General features: G+C 43.0%; 2 protein-coding genes across 2 annotated transcripts in view; one reads left to right on the forward strand and one right to left on the reverse strand.

Moving 5' to 3' along the window:
- Window positions 1-260: 260 nt before the first annotated feature.
- Window positions 261-2,167, forward strand: hcar1-3 (hydroxycarboxylic acid receptor 1-3). Its single transcript, XM_085761031.1, has 2 exons — window positions 261-672; window positions 1,397-2,167. Exons 1-2 carry the CDS (start codon window positions 265-267, stop codon window positions 2,081-2,083), a joined length of 1,095 nt encoding a protein of 364 aa, XP_085617157.1. The 5' UTR covers window positions 261-264; the 3' UTR covers window positions 2,084-2,167.
- A 12,267-nt stretch (window positions 2,168-14,434) lies between these two features.
- LOC146967107 (CD5 antigen-like) overlaps window positions 14,435-21,822 on the reverse strand; it is a 40,108-nt gene continuing 32,720 nt past the window's right edge. The window contains exons 4-6 of the mRNA XM_085761157.1: window positions 17,593-17,907; window positions 17,222-17,503; window positions 14,435-14,928 (exon numbers count right to left, since the gene is read on the reverse strand). Coding sequence (XP_085617283.1) covers window positions 14,495-14,928; window positions 17,222-17,503; window positions 17,593-17,907 — 1,031 coding nt within the window. The 3' untranslated portion in view covers window positions 14,435-14,494. The remainder of the gene's footprint in view (window positions 14,929-17,221; window positions 17,504-17,592; window positions 17,908-21,822) is intronic.

The following is a 21,822-nucleotide window of genomic DNA, read 5'->3' on the forward strand; positions in this document are numbered from 1 at the left end:
TCTACAGATTCAAGCTGCAGAGAAGAAAAAGAAGGAAGGTGAAAAGAGGAAGCAGCGAACTTCCTGACCCTTGAAACTTTCCTTGGTGTGGTCATTCAGCTCCCCCACCCCCCACCCCCCCTTCCTCATCTGAACCACCATCAAAACCTCAACTGGTTTTATCGCAGCACATATAAAATAATAAATCGTTTCTTGATTCTCAGAAATAAAGAAATCCTCCAAACTGTTCCCCTGATCGGTCCGTTAGATATCGATCCCGTTGCAATGCAGAGTGGAAACTTCACCGCCACCACCACCATGTCTAACCTCACCCCCCCGGTCCCTGCGGGTGGCGGGGGGGGCTGCCCCCCGGTGGGCATCCAGCTGGAGGGGCTGATCCTGCCCCCGGTCCTCACCGTGGACGTCGTACTGGGGCTGCTGGGGAACGCCGTGGCTCTGTGGATCTTCTGCTTCAAGCTGAAGAACTGGAACCCCAACACCCTGTTCCTCTTCAACCTGGTCATCGCCGACTTCCTGGCCCTGGTCAGTCTGCCGCTGAGGATCGACGCCTTGCTGCGAGGCCACTGGGTGTTCGGAGACGGCCTGTGTCGCCTCAACCTCTTCCTGATGTTTTCCAACCGCTCTGCCAGCATCGCGCTCATGACGGTGGTGGCCATTTACCGCTACTTTAAGGTGAGGGACGGCGAGAATTCATGTTTGACTCTTTGGTTTTGGTTTTGTTCAGACTGAAGCTTGGAAGTTTGAAAAAGTTTAGCTTGTTAACTCTTCAGCAGAGCATCCATGATAAAGTACCAGTGTAATATCAAACCCATAATCAATGCTTATTGATTGAATATCTGAATTAGGTTTACAGGCAGTGATTAAAAACTGATGTGATGCTGATCTTTACTAAACTAAGCCACCAACTCCAAGAAGCTGATTACACCTAGTTTGCTGGAACTAATGGATGAAACAGCAGAGTAACTGATAAACAGTTAGGCTACTAAAACTAAATACTAAAACTGTTCATAAGAAAAGAAAACAGTGGTCATTTACATCACATCCGACGCTGCCAATGAGTGGCCATAAATTAGTTTTAATGGAGAATTCCGGTCATTTTTGGTCCTTAAATCATTGTCCTGATGGTCACCCAGTGTTGGGGGGGAGCAAAAAACGCAACAAAAATTGATGCAGCATTGTCGCTATCCCTAGCGGCGGGTAGCCATGGTAACTCCAGTTTGCCTGCATCAAATTTAGTCGCGTTTTTTGCTCCCCCCCAACACTGGGTGACCATCAGGACAATGATTTAGGGGTCAAAAATGACTGGAATTCTCCTTTAAATGAGTTCATGGCCCAGCTCTTGGTCTCCCAGGAGACACCAACATGATTGAATGACTCAACTCGTCTCTGGTTGCAGGTGGTCCACCCTCACCACCGGTTCAACCGTATGACGAAGCGTCAGGCCGCCTACGTGTCGGCGTTCGTCTGGCTGCTGGTGATCGGTCCCCGGGTCCCCATGCTGGCCTACAGCCACATCAAGGGCCGCGGCGCCGCCACCCAGTGCTTCTTCTTCACCTCGTACAAGGAGGCGTCGCGCGGCATCGTGGTCCTGGTCGGCATGCACCGGGTCCTGACGGTGCTGGAGTTCGTGCTGCCGCTGGCCATGCTGCTGTTCTGCTCCGTCCGCATCTCCGGCTTCCTGAAGGGCCGGCAGATGATGGGCAACCCGGACAAGGTGCGCAAGGCCATGCGAGTGTGCGTCGCCATCGTCGCCGTGTTCATGGTGTGCTTCCTGCCCACCACGGCGACCACCGTCGGGCTGTGGGCGATCCGCTCGTTCCGCCCGTGGGACTGCGCCGCCTTCTACGCCTTCACCCAGCTCACCATCGTGTCCTTCGGGCTGAACTTCCTGAACTCGGCGCTGGACCCCGTGGTCTACGTCTTCTCCAGCTCCATGTTCAGGAAGGCGCTGTGCGGATCGCTGCCCCGAGCGCTTCGCTGTGGCCAGAGAGACACGGACTCAGAGTCCTCGTCAGGAACTCAGTCCACCTCCCAACAGGAGCTGAAATCCATGAGGGCCAGCAGAGGGAGCGAAGCCATGTGATCGACTCTTCCTCCTGTTTTACACTGTCACAACTGTTTTCATGGTTTTTCTTGTCTCGTTTTTTGATACCACAATTACATACTTTTTAAATTATGATAATTTGCTGTAAATATCCTTAAAGCAGAAGTAAGCGGAATATTTGTGTTAATATAAGTCTTAAATAGTTGTATCTTCCGACAGCAATCACTTCTATAGAGTGTTTGGTCTGAAACACGGGTCTGTCAGTCACTCTGCTCTGCTGTAAGCCCAGGAGAAAACTTTCCTTGTATCCTACAACCTTTATCCAATGAGGAGAGAGAACGGCATAAAGGGGCAGTCCTCTCTGTGTGTGCAGCCAAGGGATGCGCGTGAATGTGGTGACGTAGGGACGAGGACCAATAGATCCATGACGAGGGCGGGGACTGCTAACTCCATCTGCTGACAGGAAGTTAGACAAAACCACCAGATCGCTTACTTCTGCTTTAAATTAAAAATACACATGTGCGTGTAAATTAAATGTATTTATTGATTCAACTCTGCTGGAGCTGCTGCTAAATTTGTCTAAATTAGGGATGTCACGAATCTTACAGATTTTCTTGGTACAAATATTGTCAGAGAAATAATCATGGAATTACGATCATCACGATTATTATGCATCAATACATTTCAAAACACTATGAATGTGTAAAATCAAATATAGTCAAAATATAATTACATCTAATCTCTTAATACAGGACCAGTTATTAATCCGCCGGGGGAAGTGTTTGAAATATTTAAGTCATTATTTGTAATCTATACCAAATTTTTAAGTTTATTTTAATCTTTTTTTTTAAAAATACAAACATTTAAAAACGCAAACATTTAAATTCCTACCAATTCAGCGTTACTTTAGATAAATGGACCAGTGTCTGTGCATTTAAGTTACCTTTACTTTGGTGCACATCTGCCAACATGTTCCAACATAATCTTTTTCGGAAAGTGACGGTATTTAGGAATCTTTACGATCAATTAATTGTGGCGTTTAACATCCCTAGTCTAAATTCTTCACGTTGAAGAAGTTATCACACACACACACACTCTTGTTATATGCTGGGATTGATCCCAGAGCATCAGTAGAGTAATAGTAGAGGTAATAGAGTCAGAAAGGTCTGAGCTGAGTGTTACAGGTTGAATGAAGCTGCAGCGAGTCAGAGAGACACAGAAAACCAACCCAACAACCAGCAGTCAGTCAGTCGCTCCTCTGCTCATTAGACGGCGATGGAGGATGTGCACCATCTAGTGGATAAATCAGGAACTACACCAGCTGAACTGTGATCTCTTTCTCTGGTGTCTGGAAACATGGACATAGAGTGGAAATGTGTCTGACTGTGTCTGTGTAAAAATATGGACCAAACAGAAAACACACCTTTTCATGTCAGTAGTAAATCTCGTTCTCCTGAGCTGAAAGTCTCTGTCCTCCATCTTGCTCCGGTCTGTCTGGTCACCTCCACCTGTCTGAACAGGTTTCAGGATTACTTCTCTGAACCAGGAAACAATTCAAATGAGCAGTATAGAAAAATCACTTCCATCAAGAATATTGTATATTGTGTGTGTCTGCCTCTGTGTTTATTTTAATCTCCTTTATTGAAACAACTCAGTGCATATGGGTCAATAACTTAATGCAACCCAGTTTCAAGTGGTGCAACAAGTTTGTTTGTTTTTTCATTCTGACTATATACAGGAAAATAAATCTGGAATAAACATAATTCATTTTAGCAATGCAACACTATGTTTTTTGACGATTTTTTTTACATAATCTGACATATTATTTTGAAGAAAAGCGATGTTTTGTCCTGCTCAGTATTGTCAAAATGGATTAAAATTTAAATATAGAAACACGGCAAAAGATCTATTTCAATTGAATGTTTTCAGAAGAAAATAAACATTTTTAACAGTAAACTTATATCAACTGTAGGTGGAAAAAATAATTACTATTTTGTGGTTACACCATTTGACATTTCAGGGCATTCAGTCTGACTTTTGTAAAATAAAAAAAAGTGCAAATGTCATTTCAAATGACATAAAACCAACATGAATACTAAATTTACATTTTAATAAATTTGATGCATGCTTTTAAAACATTTTTTAAAGATATATTCTTACCTTGCCAACCTTATTTGTCACTGACCCAATGTCATGATAATAAAACTGCATTGTGTATACAGCATAATCACAATTCTACAGTCACAAACAGCAGCAACCGAAGGGCAGGGTGTCTGAATGTTAATTACAATTAAAAAAATATCTAAATAAATATCTTGCATAAAGCTTTAATTGGTTGTGTATGTTTTCACAACTGTTTGTCTTGTCTTGATGTTGAGGACATGTAGTATTTGATATAAACAGTCAGCTCTTTTAAATCTTTTTTCTATTGAATTGGTGGACATCCTACAGCATGGTTTCAAAAAACAAAACAAATGTATCACACATACCCTCAGCGTTGTTCCTGTTCTCTGGCTCAGAGTCTTGACGAGGGAACTGGGTCCAGTCTGTCAGTCTACCTGTCTCTCTCCCGCTACTTCACCAGCTGACTGTACGTACCGACCTCTTTGTGAAAACAGCTCCTGTAACGTTAAAATCACTAGTTTTTTTTTCTTCTTTTTTTAAATCAGTGACGTGCGGTCATGGTTGCCAGGCAACGCCGGGACTGCGCTTTGGGACGTTTTGGACGCATCAGTAATGGCGGGAAGAACTGTTGACACACAAAGAAACAGCGGCCGGGAGGTAAGCTAGCTAGCTACATCTACAACTTACCGTGCGTTCACACCAAACGCGATGGACGCGATGAACGCCACAACTTTCCATTAAAAGTCAATGTAAATGGCGCGATGACACGCGATGGCGCGTCGGGCGGCGCGTTTCGGGCGATACGAGCGACGCGATGAAGCGATGACGCGTCCATCGCGGCCATCGCATCATCGCGTCCATCGCTTGAAGTTGAAAAATTTGAACTTTTCAAGCGACATCGCGTGACGCTGTGCCGCGACATCCAATCAGTGTTGATATTCAACCACGTCACCGGCACAGCTGCAGACACACATTTCAAAACATGGTGGAGAAGAAGGAGATCACTGTGGCTGTACCAGAGACGTTCTAGGCTGTACTCGCTCACCAGACCCTCCTCCAGAGAACCTGTGGCTGTGTAAAAAAAAAAAAAACAACCCCGGGGCTGTGTGTGTTTTCCTCAGATCAATAATATACATCCATGGCCGTTTCCCGGAGCTTTATGACACGACGTCGTACTTTTACCGCGGTCGTAATAAAAAAAGATAAAGCCTGCAGAGGGTCAGAGGACCTACAGCTTCCTCCTTGTGAATATTTCATATGTATTTATATTTATTATTATTTCTCAGCCATGGTTGAGGAGAGAAAGAAAATAGCGGGAGGTGGGTTGCATCATAGCGCGATGAAGCGATGAAGCGATGGTGAAAAATGTGACAAATATGTCAAGCGGCGCGATGCTCGCGTTACGGGCGATGGCATCGCTTCCATCGCGTTTGGTGTGAACGCACGGTTAAGCGGCGTTCACACCGGACGCGATAGACGCGAATATAATCGCGCCAGACGCTTCCATCGCGCTGCTTGGTCATTTTGGATCATTCGCGTCCATCGCGTCATTCGCGCTAGACGCTCCGCCCGTTCATTTGAAAACCGGTGATCTCAACCTGCTCTCTTTCCACGTCAATCGTGGCTGATATCACCACCGTTGCTGCACTGTACTACTGCTGTACAAGTCTCAGAAACACCGGAAAACCACCCACCGTCGTGTCTGGGTTCACTGTGTGTGTGTGTGTGTGTGTGTGTGTGTCCACTCTGTGTAGAAGAGGCAGCGGTGCCACACACAGCTCATATACAATTAGCTTCTCCTTCATGTTGTTCTGAGTGTAAACAACCGTACAGAGAAGTGACGTCGTCGGCTTGAACTCGTCGCTGATTGGATGTCACGGCGCGATGCCGCCTGAAAAGTTCAATATTTTCAACTTTATTCTCGCCGCTTCAGACGCGCCGCTTCATTCGCGCCGCGTCTCATCGCTCCAGACGCTCCATTTGCGCCGCCTCCGCCTGAATCGCGTGTCATCGCGCCATTTACATTGATTTTCAATGTAGAGTTGCCGCTCCATTCGCGTCTATCTCGTCCGGTGTGAACGCCCCTATAGTCAACCTTTAATTACCAGAACAACAACAGAAAAATAATTCCAGCAGTCGATTGCCAGACCGTTGCTAGGTAAAACGGGCCCTTGCTAGGGTCTCCGCTCTGAACAGAGGACAGCAGAGGAGGAGGACTAAAGCGGCGTTCACACCGGACGCGATAGACGCGAATATAATCGCGCCAGACGCTTCCATCGCGCTGCTTGGTCATTTTGGATCATTCGCGTCCATCGCGTCATTCGCGCTAGACGCTCCGCCCGTTCATTTGAAAACCGGTGATCTCAACCTGCTCTCTTTCCACGTCAATCGTGGCTGATATCACCACCGTTGCTGCACTGTACTACTGCTGTACAAGTCTCAGAAACACCGGAAAACCACCCGCCGTCCTGTCTGGGTTCACTGTGTGTGTGTGTGTGTGTGTGTGTGTGTGTGTGTGTGTGTGTGTGTGTGTGTGTTGTTGTTGTTTTTTTGTCCACTCTGTGTAGAAGACGGCAGCGGTGCCACACACAGCTCAAATACAATTAGCTTCTCCTTCATGTTGTTCTGAGTGTAAACAACCGTACAGAGAAGTGACGTCGTCGGCTTGAACTCGTCGCTGATTGGATGTCACGGCGCGATGCCGCCTGAAAAGTTCAATATTTTCAACTTTATTCTCGCCGCTTCAGACGCGCCGCTTCATTCGCGCCGCGTCTCATCGCTCCAGACGCTCCATTCGCGCCGCCTCCGCCTGAATCGCGTGTCATCGCGCCATTTACATTGATTTTCAATGTAGAGTTGCCGCTCCATTCGCGTCTATCTCGTCCGGTGTGAACGCCCCTTAAGCAGGATATTTACCTTATGTTTCATTTTTACCGTCATTAACAGCATAATAAATGACTTGTAGCTTGTTACAGGGACAGTGGAGGCTCTCTGCCTTCACACCGCTGCTGCTCACCCTCAGAGCCTCCGCTGTCACTGCTCTCGTCAAGTTGGAAAAAAAAAAAAAGGAGCTCCGTGGCACCGAAAGTCCGCGACGATAAACGTGTTTATGACAGATAAGATAAGACTACACAAATACACCCATCCTAACAAGTATATGATAATCCATTGATCCACCGATTGATTATTAAAAAGGCTTGGTTGGAAACAAACGCATCCGACCGGGAGGAGGCAGGAAAACAGCGGAGAACTGAGCCACATGTCGGCTACAGGCAGGTACGAATGTAAACACAACGTTGACAGAAAGTCATTGTCGAGCCCGTCAAAAAAATTAAAAATAATAATTCAGACTAAAAAAAAATTTTTTATGGAAAAGCAATACTTTCATTCTGTACCCCTCTAAAGGCCCCATGGATGTATTATTTTTGAAAAAATATAGCTTTTAATAAATATTCTACAATTACACCATGAATATTGTTTTCAGACGTCAGATTTATATGAGACAGAACATCCACCATGTAGAAATCTGTTGGTGTTATAAGGGACCACCACTCCTGTAGGAAGAACTGGGATTTCTAAAATACCATACACTAACAGGCAAAACATTGTTTTTTCATGCACTGATCAATTTGGGGATTTTGAGCTATTTTGCCTCTTGGTGTGTCTTCTTTTAGAAAAGTGAGAGAAATGGTAGAAGATCCACATTAAGGTGGTTATTTTACTTTATTTTGGCCTCTTTCATCTGTAGATTTCTCCTAAATTCACTAAAAGTTCAAACTACTGTGACAAAAAGAAATCGTCATTTCCTCTGTATCAGCAACAAATCATAAAAGTACCATTGACAATAACAATCTATGGAATTTTACAATACAAATCTTTAAAGGCTGTTTCTCAGAAAGAGTTTTTCCTTAGACTCTGAGCTAGAAATCTCCACTTCATCAGCACTTACAGACACCAAACCTTCCAGTTTGATCCCTTTCTATATTCTGAAGGTTTTTACAGAGGGGATTGTTGATATATCATTCACAGCCTCATTTATACAACATTTTAATACTAAAAACATTGCAAAATTTGATTCTTTTTAGAGCTGGTGACACACAGCACTGACCAGTCCAGACACAGCTGCTGCACATCTGGAAGAGCCAAAGCACATCTGTCACACTTCACACCAGTATGAGGCCCAGGAGGAGGAGGAGGAGGAGCAGGAGGAGCAGGAGGAGGAGTTATAGAAAACAGCAGCTGACACCACAAGGTAAGAGACACAGGTCTGTACAGCAACTCATCAACTAGTGAAACTGTCAGTGTCGTAGACAACAGTGATGAGCAGTGTGTGATTCCTGGTTTCACATGAAAAACGGAGTCAAAGGAGCAGGAGGCTACAGTAGAACTAGCTAACGTCAGCTAGTTTTTAATAGGTTACGATTACATGTTTGTCAAAGCTATTACTATTATACAATATTATTTACTACTGGTCAGGTCATATTTGACCTATTCTGACAGTTTGGCAGCAGTGTGAATTATTCTAAATGTCTGTCTTTTAATATGATATTTGGGTACCAAAATACACCAAACTGAAAATACTTTAAAATGTTATACTTTTATTTCCATATAATATCACAGCTATCTGTGAAATGTAGCTCCACACTACTGTTGCTTCTACAGACCACAGAACGCAGCCAGGTGGATTATGGGATTTTTATTACACAACATAAAACACAGCAATGGCAATGGAAAAGTTAGCATCAGTCTCTGTTCATAAAATAGTAACAAAAATCACTCCCTTCGTATATTGTTATTGTACGAGACATAAGTAACACCCCCCGCCCCTCCCCTCCCACACACACACACTCCATGATATGACTAAATTGCTTTTAAGAACACATATTTACCATGAGGTAAGTGTAAAAATAGATAACATGTGGCTAATTGACAGCATTTACATTAAATTCTGGGATAGATAAACTAATGTGAGCCATTCAACTGAACAGAGGAAAAGAAATCATCTATGTAATAAAAACGTAATGAAAAGTAACATAAAAATGTACAACATATTACCTGCAACACAACATAAAACACAGCAATAGCAATGGAAAAGTTAGCATCAGTCTGAGGACGATCACAGTGAGATCCTCTTTTCTCTGTGTAGCTCAATAAACAATAAAACACCTTAATCTGTTCATATAAAATAGAAAGAAAATCACTCCCTTAGTATGGTTATTCTACAAGACATAAACGCCCCCGCCCCTCCCCTCCCACACACACACTCCATCATATGACATGAAATTGCTTTTAAGAACACATATTTACCATGAGGTAAGTGTAAAAATAGTTCACATGTGGCTAATTGACAGCATTGACATTAAATCCAGGGATAGATAAACTAATATGAGCCATTTAACTGAACAGGTAAAAAGAAATCATCTCACCCAGGTAAAATATGCAATAAAAACATCAAGAAAAGTAATATAAAAAATGCACAACATATTACTTGCAAGACAGCATAAAACACAGCAATGGCAATGGAAAAGTTAGCATCCATCTGAGGACGATCACAGTGAGATCATCTTTTCTCTGTGTAGCTCAATAAACAATAAAACACCCAAATCTGTTCATATAAAATAGAAACAAAAATTTAATCCGAGTGTGATCGTATAGTGAATATTGTTATTTTACAAAACATAAACCCCCGCCCACATAATCCATTATAGGACATGAAATTGCTTTTAAGAACACATTCAACATTTACCATGAGGTAAGTAGCCTATAATAATAGTTTACATGTGGCTAACTGACAGCATTTACACTAAATTCAGGGGTGGATAAACTAATGTCAGTCAATGCACTGAACAGATAAAAAGAAATCAGATCACAGAGGCAAAATATGCAATCAAAACGCCATGACAAATATTATAAAAATGTACAATAAACCTGCTACACAGCAGACAACACAGCAGACATGGGAAGGTCACAACACATGAAACGAGAATAAACATTTTAGGAAGGTTATCTTCGTTAACAAGTCCCTCAACATTAATTTGCGGACGACAAATGGCGGTAAGTGCTCAACCCAGTTAGAGTAAATCACAATGAGAACCCTCATTCAGAAAAATCAATAATTATCCCAGACCATGCAGTACATCTCACCACATTGAGATCCTCTGTTCAGTTCCCACGCCACCCACTGTGCCAATAGATGGCGGCGTTGCACTTGTTTTGCCATAATTTAACAAGCACAAATCAAATCAACTCTCTTACACATATACGACCTGTATCTGTTGAAATGGATTTCAGATCTATTGTTGAGACGGTGGTTTTAAGGAAACCTTGTCATAGTTTTTAGGGAAACTATGACAAGATGGTTCTTTACAAGCTGCACCAATGGTATGAAACGGTACAGCTTCACTTCCTGTCTCCTGAGTGAGCGCCGTCGACCGTACCTCTACCTCGCGTTGTGAACGTGTGTGGATGGATAAGAGTTGTCAGTAGAGGTAAGTGAGCTATTATATTTTCTTATGCTTCATTAAATGATATGTACGCAGCTATCAGTCATATTTAGCAAATTTGCGAGTGCGGGCGTTAGTGAATGTTAGTTGTTGTTACCTTCGTGACACAGATACAGTAAACTGATTAATATTAATGATCTTTATCAGTCTGGACAATGTTTAATGGTTGTTGTGGTCATATATTAAAGACAATATTGCTGTTATGTTTTCACGTCTTAGGTAAAAATTAAACATGATATTGTAAATGTTTTTTCTCCATAAATGAGTGGTGTAAAACCTCAATCCACTCTCCCTGCTCTCTTATACATCAAATAACGATTAATCACCCATTTACTAAGATCCAATAGGATATTTATACATTTATAATTAGATCTGCTGTTTACAATTCAGACTTTTATTATGAGGGAATTCTTATCATACTATGAAGACATGATAAACAGCACATGAGTTGATATGGAGAGCAGAGGACACAAAAGAGCCACACAAACAAGCTTTAGAGGAGAGACTTCGGAGGGCATCATAGGAAATGTACTGGAGAGGTGGGCGGTCGACTTCCACATTCATTATTCTCTTATATGTTTATATTCTTATATATGTATATTTTTAGATAGTGAAGCATGAAGCAACTGGGCAGCTGTTAGTAATGGCTAAATACAACTATTTACATATAGTCAGGAATCGTCAGGTGAACTTGTGTGTGACAGACGGTTCACACAGATTTCCTCTCTCTTCCGCTCTGCCTCAGATTCACAAAGTCCCAACAGTCCTGAAGATGATGGTCCAAAATCCAGGTGTTTGCTCTTCACTCATCTTTGGCTGAGATTAATTGATGAAGAAAAAACAATTCATAACTTTGCCTTTGAAAGCATCATCACTGTACTTTCAGTCTCTAAACCAATAAGTCAGTGTTGTTTCTCCAAGAGATACTGTGCTGCAAAAACCTGTTGATCACATGAGACTGAGAGGAGAGATGAAACCACAGAGGATTTCCTACTGCTGGATCTCAGTGAAACTCTAAAGGGAACATCTGAGGGACGATGCTGGATCGTTGACTGAGCTGATGGACAGGTGTGTGGCAGCCGACGAGTCTGGATGTTAGACAAGTTCCTCCTCTGCAGCCTGGACTTCTTCTTCTTCAGCTGTGGAAACACCCAGGTTGAAAGACTGCAGCTCTATGGCCTCCTGTTGGACTGGACTCTGCCCCCTGGTGGCCTGGAGAGATGTGGCAGCACACAGACATGAGACTTCAGTTCAACATACGGGAGCTGAGAGCTTCATGTCAGACAGAGCTCAGGGCAACAAAGGAGAGTCTGGTACCTTAAAGGAGCTGTATGACTGTGGCCAAAACTGTTGCTGCAACGCGTTGTTTCCAGATATCCACACACTAACCTCTGCCCTGCTCCAGCTTTGTGGCTATGGTACCCCGAGACTCACTCAGACAGTCTCTACAGTAAAGATGATCATGCCTCTCTATAGCTAATATGTTAGACTGCATTAGTTACTACCTGCAGTGAGATGATGAAGCAGCAGCACATCTACATCTGTTATCATAGGACAGGATCGGAATTTATTTATTTAAAACAGGGACAGTGCACAAAAAACATTAATCTTGTGAGACAAGAAAAGATGTCCTGAGCCAGGTTATAGCAACATTTGCTCATTTCCACCTGTAGTCCCTGGCCAGGTAAGAACAGGTGAAGAGATAACAATATTAAAATCGTTGAAATACGACAGGATAAAAATGATATGATGATATGACTATAGTTTTTTAAAAGTAGACAAAACAAACTTACAAAACAGGAAAGAAGAGCGCCAAGGCATGAAGATGAAAACATATCTAGCTTTTTACTCTGTTTTATTGCTGACTCACAGTAACTACGAGCAGAGTTCACGTCAACTCAACACACTGTTACGGGGTGTTCCCACCAAACGCGATGACGCTTCATCGCGCGTCGAGATTACATGTAAAGTCAATGCAAACACGCGATTAGACGCGTCATCGCGCCGGGCGATGCGATGGATGCGATAGCGCGGCGCGATAGATGCGTTGGCCGCGAAAAATCGCTTCTATCGCGTCGCCCGGCGCGATGACGCTTCATCGCTCGAGTTGAAATAATTGAACTTTTGCGGCGAATTCGCGTGAAGACGCGCCGCGACAGCCTATCAGCTTTGAGATCGTCACCGACGTGCTGACGTACGGACGTACTGGTGTTCCCTTGGCAGTTTAGTCAGAGCGAGTCTATTGACAATATTAGAAGTTTTCTGGTTTAGTTTAGTTTATTATTCAGATCCCCATTAGCGGCAGCAAAGCCACAGCTCTTCAGTGTTGCTTTTCCGGTGCTGTTACAAACGTTTCTGGTTTGGAGATTCGGACCTGAAAGCCCGTTATCGCTGCTGTTTTCAACCAGCAGGCGCTGTGAGCCGGCCGCCCCGTCCCAAAGCACTCAACAGGCGGTCAGTCACACAGTAGTGTCACGGAGCTGTCTCCACTGCGGCCAGAGACCCACACCGCTGTTCCTGTCCCATCTACAGGGACAGGAACAGTGCAGCGATGGCGGTTATCTCAGCCAGAGAATTAAATAGTGGGAGAAATGTTGTTGTTTGGGCGGGCTCGTCGCGCGACGCGATGCCGCGACGAGGCGTTTTTTGCATATTGGACCAGCGTCAAAACTGGAGCGTCTAGCGCGACGCGATTTCACTTGACGCGCGATTCAATCGCGTTCATCGCGTTTGGTGGGAACACCCCGTTACTCTGCATCTACAGGAGCCTTAGTGCATGTTCTTCACGCCGTAGATGAGCCAACATATGAGACGTCTTACCGCAGAACTAACAACAGGAGCAGCTCAGTGTTTTCACAGTCAGAGTTTTCTCCTCCACTTTCTGAGCGTCGTATCATCAGGTCACTCTGACTCCACACTGCTCCTCACAGCAGCAGACATGAAGATGCTGCTGGAGCCTCCTCTGTCTGCTCTACACTGACCTGCTGCTCTACTGGACACTCAACCCTCCGCCTCCGACACTAATGGAAATATTTCACTAGGTCTCCGTCACAAGGCTTCAAACACGATGACGACCCGAGGCAGAAGAACTGACCGGGCCGCTTCCACTTCCACTCGTTTCCTCCCTCTTTTCCAACTTCTACTTTATAATTCTTCCCTTAAGCTTTAGCTGAGATTGTTTAATCTCCCAGCCGTAGCTGCAGCTCAGTGGGAGCCAAAACACAAAATCAAAACATGAACATGATTTGTGTTTTTAAATGTGAATATTCCTGCTATACTATTGTTGTCAGATCAGTATTTCAAATTAACATGATTCCTTAGTCTCTGGTGACATATTGGGTGATTTTATGATTACTTACCATACATTTCTTACATCCAGCTCCTTTAAGGCTGAGACAGATGACAGCGATCAGCAGCAGCAGCAGACCGAGTGGCAGGACGAACAGTCTGATGATACGACCTGTTGGATCTGATGAGACACATTCAGTCATCATGTTAGATCACATGACATGAGTACAACAGCTTCATTAAACAAACCTCAACATGTTTGAGTCGGTTCTTAGAGAATAAGGTCGTCTGATCGTCTCTGTACACTGACGATGTTGGACAGACACAACAGGTGGACAGAGTTAGTCTGAAAGGATGAACTGAAGCTTCTTGTCTCCTTCCAGCCTGTGTCTGGTTGAAATGTCTCAGGTGAGTGTTAATCACCGTCTTTACAGGCAGTTTACCAAACATGATCCTGGTGAAGCTGAATCATCCTGCTGACGTCTGACTCATCATGTAAAACCCAGTTTCTTACCATCATGGTGCTCATGTACCTTCACTGGATCCTCTCCTGTCGTGGACTTTTCACTACAGCAACATGGACGGATGAAGAGACAATGGGCCCCTGAGCACAGACAGGTGAAATGTGCTTCAACTCACCTGAGACGGTGAGGGACAGTCGACGGCTCTCAGAGGAGAAGTTATGAGAGAAAACGTAGAGGTGATAAACACAGCTGTAGTTTCCTTGGTGGGCGGGCTCTGCAGCAGGAAACAGGAAGGAGGCGGAGTGATTGACAGCTGGCTGGGTGTAGTTGTCCGTTGTGTTGGAGGAGGTGAAGGTGAGCTGGAAGGAGCCTCCTGGGTACTGTGGCTGGATGGAGCAGCTGATGGTGAAGTTGGAGCCCATCAACACTCCTGAATAACCCTGCTGCTGGGCCTGGGAGACCCCGTCCATAGAGGACACAGAGATGATTGGCTGGACCAGTAGGTCTGTAAACAGAGAGATGATTGGCTGATTGTCAGTTTCTACCATAGATATATATACTGACTAGATGCCGCGTTCCTAGGCAACTCTATTGAGTGGAATACGTTAACGCGGCGGCCATCTTGGTCAGGGGGAAGCCGTATCTACTTACTGCACTAGTCAACAGAGGCAGACGTCTATCAACCATTAAAATCGCCATAACTCACCGAATATTCAACCGATTTTCAAGCCGTTTGGTTCATTATAAATGTCAGATATATTTATGATACAACAACAAAAAAAAATTTGAAATTTTTTTTACAATTTTTTTTTAATGCATTAAACATACACTTAGATACTCAGACACACACCCACATGCATAAATACACTGAAATGTGTGAAATGTGAAATGTGTGTCTACAAGCGTCTGACCGGGTCTGACTGCTGGTCAGACGTATATTATGTCTATGGTCAGAAACCAGATGGCGGTGCTATTGACATACGCTGAGAAGCAGAACGCGGCATGTAGTCAGTATATATATCTATGAGTTTCTACAAGGACTCTGATCTGGATGTTCACTGGAGAGACAACAAGACAAGATTGATCTCAATTATTCTTTATTATCAGGAGTGCACACAACTGGTACACAGGTACGCATGCGTGACAAAAATGGGGGAATGCGGACCAACACGTGTGTCACCACGCTCTTTTGCGTACCTGACATTAGCTAAAAAAATTTTTTTTAAAAACCCTGCGCTCTCCAGCTGTCTCACCTGCAGCTGAGCCGAGCGGCCAGAGGAGCTCTGCAGTTCCTCTCTCTTCAGCCTGGTGTTTGGCTGCACTTTGTATAAGAAAAGTTGAAGATGCAGAGAGGTGCACCATCTGGTGATAACGAATTAATTTATTTCATTATCTCATAACAGACCGTTTTCTTGGATAACTAATTCATTTTTTTCTATACCGCTTATCCTGCACTAGGGTCACGGGTGAGCTGGAGCCTATCTCAGCTGACTTTGGGCGAGAGGCGGGGTACACCCTGGACAGGTCGCCAGTCTATCGCAGGGCTGACACATATAGACAGACAACCATTCATGCTCTCATTCACACCTATGGGCAATTTAGAGTCACCAATTAACCTAACCTGCATGTCTTTGGACTGTGGGAGGAAGCCGGAGTACCCAGAGAGAACCCATGCATGCACGGGGAGAACATGCAAACTCCACACAGAAGGGTCCCAGCCGGCTGGCGGGTTCGAACCCAGAACCCTCTTGCTGTGAGGCGACAGTGCTAACCACTGCACCACCGTGCCGCCTGGATAACTAATGGATAACTAATTAATTTATGTAATGTGTTGACATGATTGCACAGGAATAGGGTTTACTAGATGCAATGTGTACTGTTCAGCTCGAGCATGGGGCAGTTAACTTCAGTACGCTCTACTGGCTGGTGTGATTATTGTTCACACCAGCTGTCAACAATAACTTACCACTAAGTTACACTTAAAGGTGTACAGAAAAGAAAACTGAATTTGAGCCCACTCTGGATCATAAAATTAATGTGATAACTCATCTTTCAGACGATGTAGGCCAAACTTTGTGCAAAAATCTATTTTTGAGTAAATCCGGGATGAAAGTGTGTATTTTTTTTTTCGCATTGGATAATGCAGGTGCACGGATTATACGTCAGCCTGTACACGATTCACCAGCCACTGATATTGGATCCGTAATCCGTCATTCAAACGTCTGAGACACGCACACACACACACGGAGCTCGGGCTCGCCCCAAGCTTTGAATATCCCGCCCGCTCGATAACGACCAATCAAATTCGTTTTCCTTACTCGGGTAAACTCGTGTTGCAGATCGTGACAACTCGGCGCGACAAACAGGACAAACGGCCATTTCTGTACACCTTTAACGATGCCCTGCCCTGGGGTTGTGACGCTGTCAACCCCAATCTCCCTGAAACTGCCAGTTTGCGTCTGCCGTTGGTTCACAGCAATTAGAAGGCAGAAAAACTCAGACATGCAATTTTGCACTTCCTTTTCTGCTGATACGTCCTCTAACATCAGAAAAATGCCACAGGAACATGTGAAAAGCACAAAAAACACAGAGGAAGGGGTCTTTAAGGCTTTAAAAACGATCAGTAAAATCTTAAAATCAATTCTAAAACTCACAGGTAACCGGTGTGATGTGGTCACTTCTCTTACAAGGGGGGTGCAGTGCGGGGGGGGGGGGGGGGGGGGGGGGGGGGGGGGGTGGGGGGGGGCGACTGACTGTCACTGTAGATGAACGGAAATATTACTCACTGATGGACTTACCTGAACAGGTGACCTCCAAGGTGGAGGAAGAGGAATCTGATGATGAACAGTCCCTCAGGGTAAATCCAGACCAAACACAGTCAGGGTAGATCATCCACACAGACCTCTTTGAGGACTCCACTCTTGTTGTTGTTGAAACAACAGAGCCACAGTCCAGATCTCTACAGATTACAGATGATGCCTTTAGGTTCCAGTTCCTGCTGTTCACTGGTCTCCACTCTCCTTGTTTCACCTGCAGTTCACCTGCACAGCGACTGGCTCCTCCCACCAACCTGACAGGCTCTGAACACAGAGAAAAGAGTGAAGAGTAAAAGAAGTGAGTTTGATTCAAACAGAAGTGAAGCAAATCCAAACTGTAGCTCTACTTGTACCTGAGCAGGTGAGTCCAACAGCTTTGCCAGGTGAGCAGCTGGTTCTAGTTGAGCCTGAGCTTCTACAGTCCAGGAGAGCTGACTCATGGCCTCCACACTGGAACTCTTTGGTCCACATTGGAGCCTCCACTGCTCCATAGAGCGCCCCCTGGAGGACTGAAGGAGCCCCACAGCCAAGCTCCCTACAGACCACCTCTGCATCCTGCTGGTCAAAGTCATCTTCACACACTGAGGACCACCACTGGTTAGACTGGTTGGACTTGACCTCCAGTCTGCCTGAACACAGACTGGTCCCATTCACCAGCCTGACAGAGTCTGCAGAGAGAGACACAACATTTAAACTTTGATCCTGACCTTTATTTACTGTCATATCAACTTTAAAGTCATCAGCATGTGTCCAGAAATGAGTTCCTTCTCTGTCCCCAACACAACCATTAAAGAAACTCACAGTCCAGCTGTTGAGTCACAGACTCAAGTCAACCAACGGTCTGGACTTCAACATCTTCACAGAAACAACTTTAATATCATTAATCAAGTGACCTTGTTAGTCCACTTTAACCTACAGGAGTTTCTAAAGAGTCATGTGATTTGCTGCCACACATTAAATAAATTCATAAGCAAGCAACTGCTAAATTATGATGCCATGGAAAGCCGTTTGAGACAAACTGTTGGTAAAAATTACAAATAAAATTGCCTTGCCTAAAGCCCCCTCCCCCCTCCCCAGCCACACACACACCTGACCCGAGACACTCAGTACATTTACAGTCACAGCTTAATCGAGCTCTGCTCTCAGCTCGATTTGAGCGTCTTGTAGGACTTCTGTCCTTGTCCCAGTTTACATGCAACAGAGAAAATCTAATAACTGATGGTGTCCTCCCCCTCAGGCAGCGCTGTGCGTCATTTCAGCGGGTTAATACGCCCCCTGTCCTGTTGACTTTTTTGTCATCTAGTAAAAAACTGAATATAAACAACTTAATATGCTTAGTAAATCTCAACTACAGTCCCTGAGCAGACGTCGGTCTGGGTTCGGGCAGAGAACAGGATACTAATGACGGTCCATGTGGACTTCCTTTTTTTTTTTTTCCTTTCTTTTTGTATCGATATCGACTGACATGAAAAAAATTATTGTGACAGGATTTTTTCTCATATCGCCCAGTCCTAATTAGGGATGGGTACCGAGAACCAGTTCCAATTTTGGAACCGGAACCGAAATCCCAAGATTCGACAACCGTTTAAAAATGCGCATTTCGATTCTTTATTTCGGTTCCTGGCAGTCACTCACACACACACATCACACAGCTTGGTTAATGTTATCAGTCGGTTAATGTTATCAGTTAACTGTCTCAAAACCAGTCTTGCCGCTGGATTTCTTTTTCCTTTTTTTTGTCCGCGGTCGTGTTGAGAAATGCTCGTGGGTCCGGCCGTGTTGGGTCCGAGATCCAACACGCCGGTCTGGTTTTACTCTTATTACAGGCAGTACGCCCGTTTATCACCAATAGTTAGTTAGTTAGTTAGTTTGTCTTTATTGTCTCCCTTGGGAGAAATTCGTCATGGACAGACCAGAGACTCCAGGCGCCATGAACACATAAACAAAACAGTACATCGAGACCATAAACAAACACAACATCATATCCCCCAGCTCCTTGCGCGTCCCCCCACAATGTCCTGAAATCACCTATACATATAAAAATAAAAAGACAATAATAATAATAACATGATGCCCATCTGACCCCTTGCTACAGCAACATTATTGCACATTCCTCTTTACATTCAGCAGCGCACTCATTATTGCACATTTCATTTCATTTCATTTTGATTTATTTCATTCATGGTTCTCACATAGTTGCACATATCCATTGTGTACACATTTTCATCATGAGTGAAAAGGAGCAGGATGAAGAAAAAACGTATAATTCCTGCCCCTCTCTGTTGTTACAAATTTCATTGGCTTACTTCAACACCAATATTATTCTCTGTTTCAAAATATTAAAGATAATGAAACATAGTAATGACAAACACCACTCATCTATCTATCTTATTCTTTTTTCCCCTTCTTTTTCTCTTTCTCCTTCTTTTTTGTAAATACTTATCTTTTCTTTTTTAAACATTTTCTTAAACTGAGACATACTTGTACAGCTTTTCAATCCCTTGCTTTGTGAATGCCATACTTTTACACCTGCAATAGAAATACACATTTGTTTTAAGCTTAACCTTGCAAATGTATGTTTAAAATCAAACTTCAGTCTGTTGTCCCTTTCCTCCAATTTAAACAAGCTTTGTAAATGTTCAGGTAATGATCTGTTCTTTGCTTTAAACATTATTTTTAGGGTCTGTAATTCTATTATATCAGCCATTTTCAACAAACCTGCAGAAATAAAAAATCTATTTGAGGGATCTCTATTACCTGCCTTGTGGATTACTCTTACTGCTCTTTTTTGTAGCAGAATCAGAGGAGCGATGTTACTTACATAAGTGTTGCCCCACACCTCCACGCAATAATTAAAATATGGCAAAACAAATGCAATACAGAATTCTTAGTGTGTTAGTGTCCAATACAAACTTAACCTTATTCAGAATATAGATACTCTTTGCCACCTTGGCTTTTACATATGCTATGTGGTTTTTCCATGACAACTTGTCCTCCAGGATTACGCCCAGAAACCTAAATACAGACACTCTTTCAATAATCTCTCCTGCAAATGAAAGTTCAATTTCATCCTTTTTTCGATTTGTAAAAACCATAAATTTAGTTTTTTTCAAATTTAACAAAAGCTTGTTTTCATCAAACCATCTCTTAAGTTTAACCATTTCATTAGTGATGTTTTCTGCAATAATCCCCAAATCATGCCCAGAACAAAAAAAATTAGTATCATCAGCAAACAAAACAAACTGTAGAATCTTTGAAACATCACAAATATCATTAATATATAAAATAAAAAGTTTAGGTCCCAAAACGGATCCTTGTGGGACTCCACATACAGTCCTCATGCATTCTGATTTGTAACCCTCTAGCTGAACATATAGTTTTCTATTTTGTAAATAACTACTTAACCAGTCCAAGGCAATTCCTCTCACACCATAATTATGTAATTTAGAAATTAAAATTTCATGATTTATTATATCAAACGCCTTTTTTAAATCAATAAAAACCCCAACTGTATATTTTTTGTTATCTACTGCCGTTGTTATTTCTTCCGTTATTTTCATTAGTGCCATTGCTGTAGATCGGTTGGTTTGAAACCCATACTGACTCTCACTCAGCAAGTGATTCTTTTCAAGAAATATGTCTAACTTCTGTACAAACAGTTTTTCAAGCACTTTTGAAAATTGTGAGAGCATTGACACTGGTCTATAGTTATTAAATTCATGTTTGTCGTCTGACTTAAATAAAGGAATAACCTTTGCCGTTTTCATCCTCTCTGGAAAAACACCTGTACTTAAAGAAAGATTAAATATGTAACTTAAAGGTTTAATTATACAATCAATAGTTTTTTTCACTATACACATGTCTATCCCATCACTGTCTGTTGATGTCTTACTCTTTGTTTTGGTTATGATCGATATTATTTCATTCTCACTCACCCCACCTAGGCACATTGACTGTAGCACCTTGCTTCCCATTTTTTCTTTTCTCTCGGATTGTTGATTTTGTGTTGAGATTGTGTTAGCTAAATTTGGCCCAATATTTACAAAAAAAGAGTTAAATTCATTGGCAACTTGATTCATGTCTTTAATTTCTCGATTCTCATTAATACAATAATTTGGCATAGCTGTTGGAGCTGTTTTGTTCCTCATTACCTCATTCAGGATCCTCCATGTTCCTTTCAAATTATCTTTATTTTCTTTTAGTATTTTATTATAATACTCCCTTTTGGCCTGCCTCATTATTGTTGTTAACTTATTTTTATACCTCTTATACTTATTTTCAGCATTGTTTGTTCTAAATTTAATAAAGTCTCTATACAGTGTGTTTTTCTTTTTACAAGCATTTTGTAAGCCCTTGGTAATCCAAGGTTTTTTGTTGTTACTACCTTTGTGCTTAAGTTGAATTATTGGACAATGTTTATCGTAATGTGTTCTGAAACATTTTAAAAAAGAATCATATGCATCGTTTACTCCCTCTGTATAAACCTCATTCTATTCCTCATTTAACAAATCATTTCTAAACTTAAGTATTGCTTCCTCTGATCTTACCCTTGCATATCTATAACAGTTTTCCTTTACCTTACT

Source organism: Trachurus japonicus, chromosome 19 (genome assembly GCF_045865225.1).
Source record: "Trachurus japonicus isolate A0001 chromosome 19, Traja_1.0".
NCBI classification, from domain to species: Eukaryota; Metazoa; Chordata; class Actinopteri; order Carangiformes; family Carangidae; genus Trachurus; species Trachurus japonicus.

What these genes read in the sequence shown, in the direction of transcription:
- hcar1-3 (XM_085761031.1), top strand. Translation starts at nt 265, where the DNA reads ATGCAGAGTGGAAACTTCACCGCCACCACCACCATGTCTAACCTCACC. An exon ending in CCATTTACCGCTACTTTAAG is followed by an intron (nt 673 to 1,396) that starts GTGAGGGACGGC and finishes CTCTGGTTGCAG; the next exon opens with GTGGTCCACCCTCACCACCG.